Source organism: Spodoptera frugiperda, chromosome 6, assembly GCF_023101765.2.
Source record: "Spodoptera frugiperda isolate SF20-4 chromosome 6, AGI-APGP_CSIRO_Sfru_2.0, whole genome shotgun sequence".
In the NCBI taxonomy this organism is placed as follows: domain Eukaryota; kingdom Metazoa; phylum Arthropoda; class Insecta; order Lepidoptera; family Noctuidae; genus Spodoptera; species Spodoptera frugiperda.
This window is the reverse complement of record NC_064217.1, coordinates 5,456,412-5,464,727: the sequence shown is the minus strand read 5'-3', so window position 1 is coordinate 5,464,727 and position 8,316 is coordinate 5,456,412. Positions and strand designations below refer to the sequence as shown.

General features: G+C 34.6%; 1 protein-coding gene across 1 annotated transcript; it reads left to right on the top strand.

The window, feature by feature from the left end:
* The first annotated feature begins 1,139 nt into the window (after nt 1–1,139).
* LOC118281919 (actin-histidine N-methyltransferase) lies at nt 1,140–7,488 on the top strand. Its single transcript, XM_050694151.1, has 5 exons — nt 1,140–1,299; nt 2,534–2,661; nt 4,288–4,487; nt 5,652–5,835; nt 6,335–7,488. Exons 1-5 carry the CDS (start codon nt 1,210–1,212, stop codon nt 6,453–6,455), a joined length of 723 nt encoding a protein of 240 aa, XP_050550108.1. The 5' UTR covers nt 1,140–1,209; the 3' UTR covers nt 6,456–7,488.
* Nucleotides 7,489–8,316: the final 828 nt, after the last annotated feature.

Below are 8,316 nucleotides of genomic sequence, written 5' to 3'. Positions count from 1 at the left end.
AATATAATTCCCAAACACGCCCATCCTAATGAACTACGTGAAAATTTGTTAGATAACCCCCGAGAGACTTCGCCAAATGAGACAATAGGTTAACGTTATAAGAGTGAAAATCGCAATTGTTTGAAAGTAAGAGCCTGTTTCAATCAACAGCTATTGTTTGTAGTTACGCTAGCTATGCATATGTTAATAATTGTTACGTGTTCTTAAGTGGAAAATGTAAATGGGAGAAATTTTTACTAATGTGTATTTTTTATGTTCGTTCCTCTACTTAAAGGGCCGTATAATTATGTAAGTTTTTGAATGATAGAGCAATTTGTGGTGTAACGTTTTTAACCTAGTTTTTGCTGGTTGTCAATTTAATTGGCGTGTGATATACATCGAATACATTCTAGTCTCTGATCTACATCGTAAAGTTTTATTATTAAACTCTTAAATTACTTTAATTAGGCTTTTGGCGTATTTTCCAATGCATAAATCAATCGATCCCAATGTACATATTAAATCAATAAAAACTTGTCCGGTGAAATGCGCGTGAGCATACCCGAACAATGTAGCGTGATTTGTTCCAATGTTATCACAAATAACATCTTTCAGTCTTACAAACCGGCTATACGGCAATTATGAAGGAATTCTTCACTTTTTCCTTAGCAAATGTCTTAACCGACTGCAAAGAAATGTTGGTCGATACAAATTCTTAATGGAGATTTATTTGCGCGACACCGACGCTAGTTACGGTCTGAACACGGAAATGTTTTGTCTTAAGTCGTGTGTCTTTTACCAGATTACGTAAAAGTTACCGAGATACCCACAAATGTGTAAATTTTATTGTTTAATATAATATGTGCTCATTGTTACTTCATAGGTACCATTATTTTGAATGATGTATAATATTTTCTTCGCTGGTTTCTGTGGCTTTCTTGTATGTTTATCTTACATGTGTTTCCGAAGACGAAATAAAAAGAATTTTATTGTAACTTTCGTGAGACATACTAAATTAATTACTATGTTATCAGCTTACTCACGTAATTGTTTGACGAGGAACTCGACTAGTTTCAAGCCATGCTAGAGGCTCATATTCATGAGCAGCATACCGCGACAATCGCCGCGTCGTGTGTCGAGAGTAAGCCGATAACATAGTAATTAAAAAGAATTTTGTCGAAAAACTTGACTTCATGTTAAAATTGTTCCAGATGGGCAGTCTCCACAGTGATGACCAGACAGAATAATATCCAGCTTGATGATGCTGACGTCACCGCCTTCATTCCGCTCTGGGATATGTGCAACCATGAACATGGCAAGGTAAGTCGAAAGTAACACATCTTCATTATGAGCCTATATCCATCTACAATTTCATATAAGCCACTCTAATTAGAGACTGCTAGCTCAATACTAGCAGTCTATTTTATCATTAAGTGATTGTGTTAACCACACTAATAAAAAACGTGCATAATTTTACAGCTCAAGCCAATACCTTATACAGTTAAAGTTTCTTAAATTACTTCATATTATGTATAACTTATAAAAAAGTACAATAATTTTAATTACTTAAAACTAATTTATTAGCCGTCCTCTCACAAAATCTTAAACATTCACGGAATACATCCTTTCATCTCGCTGTGAATAAATGTGTTATTTATCTGGTGCGGACGTCAAGAAGTAAAAGCTTACAAATGCATCACTTAGAATTTAATTTTCAATATAAATAGATTTCTATTATAATTATCTTTTACTACGACGCAATAATTACGTGTAACATGTAACCCAGACATAACCGAAACATTAATCAATTGACTGTCTCAAGAAAATTACGTAAATAATAAATAAGTAATAACAGTATTTTTATGTATTATTGAAAGTTAAATATTTTACAAACTTTCTATGAACAAATGCTGGAAGCAGTAATTTTCGAAGAAAAACCGATTATTCGTAAGTCGTGTTACGTGGATTATTGTTGGAACATAGATATTATGTATTTAAAATAATGGCCCGTTGTATTGATGCACGGAAATGTAATTTTCAATTGTATGTTGTATCCACCGGAGTTTATTAGACGTTGATGTGTAAGGAAATAGCTGTCGTTGAACTAAGTATCCTATGTACCTAAATTCATTAGTTAAATTATCTTTGTTCTGCACAGAAGTCTCACTTCCATAATACAATCATGGGGCTCATAACATAAGTGATGAAAATTGAGTGTGATTATATTCAGGGCTTTCTTGAGGGGGAAAAATCGACAATTGCCTCTTTCGCCGTGGGTGATACGGAATGATTCTATTGCTGATGACGACTTTTGCTGAATACAAAGTCAGCAAAAGTCGTCAGAGTAGAAACGGTGTGATTGTCCACACCGTTCCTACTCTTGCTTCGAGCCTCAGCCCTATTGGACCCCATCTGTGGTGGTCTGATTAGATACAGGGCGTGTCTCACAACGTCTATGTGTTTGAATATAGATGTAGAACATAATTTGAATGAACTATGTGACACATAATTTTTTATCATTATCAGAATCTCATTTATGTATATGCCCTTACAGATAACAACGGACTACAACAAGGAGTTGGGTCGCGGGGAGTGCTACGCTCTACGAGACTTTAAGGCTGGCGAACAAATCTTTATATTCTACGGATCCAGACCAAATGCCGACCTGTTCCTGCACAATGGGTAAATTGGTAAACGTTTACTATGTGTGTCTTGTGGATTTGCAAATAATTATGCTTATAGTCGGTCATCGTAAGAGGTCATATCTGACGTTTGTCAGTCTATGTACCATTATAACTAGTTCATTATTGAAAGACAGAATATCGAAATCGATTCATATATATTTTTAGTATGGTTTAATTAAAAAAGCCGCTATTTCGGAACCACTTTTGATTTATACAAACTCTAATTATTTTTATTCGATATTACTTAGGAATCGGTCGTAAACAGCAACCGATCTTATTTACCTCTCAATACACGGAAACTGTCAGAGTTGACTTCTTAGATTGTGCGGACTATAGGTACTTGATAGTTTTGTGACGTTAGTCAAATGTTGAAGTGTAAACAGCTCTGGAGTTTAATTCTCGGTATGGGTAATTATAGGAATTTTGTCTGTATGGTTCGGTAGTCGGTATGGCTTCTAGAATCATACCCAATGTTACTCATCCATGACATGCTATGACTGAATCGTATTTTTTCTTTCATATTTTCTTTTTTATAACACGTCTTATTTCCTCCCTAGAGATAAACAGAGGTGTTAATATTGTTTGTTGTATTTTAGACTCCCGAATCCAACTCTTAGGATGCTATATAGCTATGCTACGAAGATGATTACATGTTTCACAGCTTAGCTATTAAGCTAAGCTATGAAATTAGCTATGTAGCTGTGCGAGGAAGATGCGCAGCTTGACTATGCGATGCATCGATAGTAGAGAAACCACCAATAGCACACATTCATAGCACGCATCCAAAGCACGCGTCCATAACACGCATCCATAACAGGGATCTTTCCATATAAAAAACATAGTTTAGCTGAGTCCGTTACACATAAATAGTAACTTAATTCACTATTTACCTAATACGATGTATCTAAACGTGTAATAAGCAATCGTAATGAAACAGTAGCTAAATCTGCATGCAAGTGTATCCGATGTTCCTGATTCATAACGCTTGCGTAACTCATTACGGCTCCTAAGTTATATCACTCACAGTTCGACATGAGTGACTTGCACTTACTACCCGATTGACACATCTGTGTGTCTGTGTCTCTTATTGAAATTTGATATGATTCTGGTGTTATTTGATGTTGTAATGTTTGTTCGTCCGATTTTGTGCTTAAAAAGTATAGATAGTTACAGCTCAATTCTGTATTTTATAGTGTTCTCAGAAGTGTGACTGAGTCCAGTACAATTACTTATCAAAACTTTCGTAACCTTTTTTCGTATTTCTCCGTAAAAACATTGTAAAACATAGTAGTCTGCCTTGTTGGGCGAGCTGTCGCAAGTGCGTCTGCCGGACAAGAGGTCTCGGGTTCGATTCCCGAGTCGGGCAAAGTAAAATTTCTGAATAGTAGCATGGAGTCTGGAATTGTGCCCAGTTTATGGCGATTAGGCTTACACTCTATTACATGAGACTTATAACACAATTGGTGTACATTGTAGACCGGCATTACGTGCCGTAATGTGCACCTCTGCCTAACCCTTGGGTGATAAAAGGCGTGATGTTGCTTGACGTTGATGATGATGATGAAACGTCACATGATACTTATTTTGAATACCCTTACTTAAATTTTATTTCTTTCATTTCCAGATTAGTATACCCAAACAACGAACACGATAGTCTCTCTATATCTCTCGGCGTGAGCTCAAGCGACCCGCTCCGTGAGACGAAGCTGGCACTACTGACCAAGTTGGGTCTCGCCGGCGTCACGCACTTCAACTTGTATCGGGGACCTAACCCAATCAGCGCTGAGCTGTTAGCTTTCATACGGATATTTAATATGAATCAAGGTACGTGACTATTATGTAGTACCTAAATAATCCCTTCTTTTAATTTTTTTTAACAATGTATTCTACTAGTGTCAATGTTTTTGGTAAATCTTCACTCTTCCCCGTGATTTACCGTCAAAACTTTTCTACTGTCTATCAAAGACAATGTAAGCTGAATATCAGGAATCAAGTACACTGCAGTGACGGCCCTGATTTTTTTATGAGTAAAATCTCTAGGAAAATCTGCTATTCATAAAATTACAATTTTAGTCTAACTAATATTATAAATGCCAAATTGTGTGTGTGTTCTTCACGTCAAAACTGCTGAAGGGATCATAATGAAATTTGAAACAATGATAGATCGAATAGAAACGGTCTAGAATAACACATAAGCCACTTTTTATCCCATGGGGACGCAGTGAGCAGGATCTATGTAATATATTTAGTGTAACAACAGGGAAATATAAAATTTTAATACAGGTCATCCAAAGTAATTGTTTATTTTAGTTTTACTACTGATTTAGTAGTTTCAAGTAATCTATTCCGTACTTTATGTACTATGATGGCAGTGAGAAAACTTTCAATATCGTAAAGAAAATCTTACATATATGCACAATAGGTGCTGATTTACATCTGCTGATGAACATACCGCTCAGTCTTCGAAACTATGTTAGTAATATACTATTCATTGCCTTTGTATTGCGTGCTCTTGCATTTATGAACTACACACTGCAAAGTGAACAATCAAGTTATTATTGTATAGCACTATGCACTATTCTTTAATAACAATAATATCCATTGTGTGTGTCTGTCCTCTTGATTCAAAAGTTATGAAAGCCCTTTTATTTTACATAATATGATGATAAATGGTTAATGCAGTGTCATCAGGACGCGAATTTGTCATCGCCGACTATTGGCCTATATTCTGGGGTGTTGAGTACGAGTTTGTTTTACGTTTAACAAATCGAAAGTAGACCGCGTTCGGCACTTTGATTTGCTCCAAAGATTCAACCAATCAGAATCTCTGAATATTTGCTATATAAAAATATGAATATTCACTCTGAATCTGAATATTCTCTCTGAATCTGAATAATCTCTCTGAATCTGAATAATCTCTCGGAATCTGAATATTCATATATTTATATCACGATTTAATGTTTATCTATAACAATATTATTTTTTCAGAGGAACTAACAAAATGGTCCGGTCAAGGATTGCCAGGGGATTTAGTGTCTTCGGACCCGTCTAGTGCTGAAGCGGTGGGCGCAGACATCGACCGCCGCGCCTACACGTACCTGCTGACACGGTGCAAGCTCATCGTGGCCTCTTACAAGGAGACCGGAGGCGGCGACGATATTTCATTGCATAGGTATGTGTGTCGGCTATATTGGAAACATCATAGATATTTTTGAAAATCAGAGTCAGTTTGTAGAAAGAATGGATGAAAGCAGGTTTACGAAAGAAATATACAGAGCGGATATGAATGGGACCGTCGGTAGAGGGCGCTCTAGACGGACATATTATATCGACCAAGTTGGCGATATATCAAAATGTCCCCTCACTATAAAGCCCCTTTCCCAAAAAGCCTGTGGCCTAGAATGCTCTTTCTTTTCAAATATTTCCTTTTTAAAAATGCTTATTCTATGACAAAATATCTCTTGAAACTCAAAGCTAGAATAATAAATAATAGGATGAAAATATTTTCAATAAGGAAATACTGGAGAAATGGTAAAGGGGCTCTTAGAAAGCAAGGAACATTCTAAACTTGAACGTTTAACTAGTCTAGAATGTCCAGCCTATAGCGACTGCTATACACAATTCAGCATATGCGAAACAACAAATCAAGCAAATTGTTATAAAAATTTCAGGAAAAATGTGCAGCTGTTAAAGAAATGCGAAGTACAAATGTTAGAGGGTGCCATGAAGTATCTAGAAGAGACTATAAGTAAACTACCCACCGCTGCCGCTGAGGAGAAATCAAATAACTGATTGGTGAAAATGTCCATACACCATTATCAATATTGAAGCACGTGTCACAACAATCTAGTACTATAACTCACCCTTTAAAGTACCTATAGTAAAATGCTAACTAATTTAAGTTCGTATTGAAAAATGCAGAAAATAAAATCAAATAATTTTGGTCGAATTCGACAGTCAAATGACAATCACAGTGTCTCTACTATATGTATAGACTTTTAAAAAATGCTGTAAATATAATTATGTTAAATTTTATTTTATACTTGATTTTACTACGGTATTTTATTTATTATCTTATTCTATCCAGCTCAAAACTAGACGAACTAGTGTTTAAAAATTCTTCTATATGTCCTAAAAATATAAATATTTTGACTAAAATTCAATGGATATTTTCATCAAATGTACTGCAAATAAGTATAAGTGTATTACTGCGATCAAATCATGACAGTATTTGTATATTTACGGCCACAAATGAGCGTAGCTATGCAAAAATGTTTCAAATAATCATTAAAATTTGTTACAAATCACATATTTGCTTGGGAAATTCGAAGGATCCAGAAGGGTCTTCACAGAAAACTGGCGTAAAACAACGCTGTCAGCGCGGAGACCGCGCGGTTACAACCTTTTTGTATTGACATTATAAAATATATCATACGACATAAGATTTAATGTTCAAATTTAAATAACAAGTTGCTGAATTGGAGCACTGCCATAAAAGTGTAACATGTCTTTCATTGATACTTTTATAGAGATTTTTATTTTAGAAATTAATTTTACTTATGTATTAAAATTATACTTGAGAATAAAAAAAACATTGGACCTCGTTCTCCAATGGAACATTTTTGCGTAACTACGTTCAAGTACCTACGACATTTTTTTTATATATTAGATTTATTTACTTAAATACTTTTAGTTACAACGAATTTCAATCACTGGGATTTTTTGTTATATTGTTTGTGTGTTTATCATTGTTTTTTAGTTGTAATGTACTTACTTTTTGTGTGCAATTATTATTTTAATATACTTAATATTGTGTTCTTACAAATGTGTTTTCTTGTACATGAATGACGTAGGCTCCCTGATTACATTGATTCTTACAAACTTTGTTCCTTCATATCTTTTACAAAATTGATAGATGTTTTGAAAGTCATATGTAACAAGTTTAAAAAGGGATATAAAGGTATATAAGGATAACGGGTAAAAATGTATGGGACGCATACCCGACCAATCACTCACTCAGTCGCATTTGCAACCACTTGATCAACGAGGCAGTCTGCAGAATTCACTAGTATTTAATTAATATAATAATAGGTATCGTAAGTGACCCGGTTGTGGCCACTTTAAGAATTTTGTCGACTTTGAGGCTTTCTTAACTTATAGTTTTTGTTATCACGAACATATTTCTTGTAAAAAGTCATTTAACATGTATTAATCTTGCCTAAGAAAACCCTTTTTTAAAGAACGTCCAATAGAAAAATAACTGTATAAAAAAGAAAAAAAAAAGGGAGTTTGTGCCATTTTTGGCCAGATTCGTGCCATTTCTGGCCACGGTCGTGTGCCAGTTCTGGCCATCAAAAATACAATAAAAGTAATCAAAATTTATTAATTAAATTTGACATTTTAGAAACAATGGTTTTCATTTAGTCTGGAAAATATGAAATATTATTACTTCACTTGAATTTAACTTACAAATAAAGAGATCAACATTTATATGACGTTGGTAAAAGCTGCAAAGTAAACTGACCTCCCTTTGTGTGAAGGCAATTTATTGCATCTCTGAAAATGAAAAATATGTATTTGTTGATATGTAAAGCCAAGGAAAAATAATAAATAAATTACGATAAATGACTAGAAGTGGAGCGTTTATGTACAA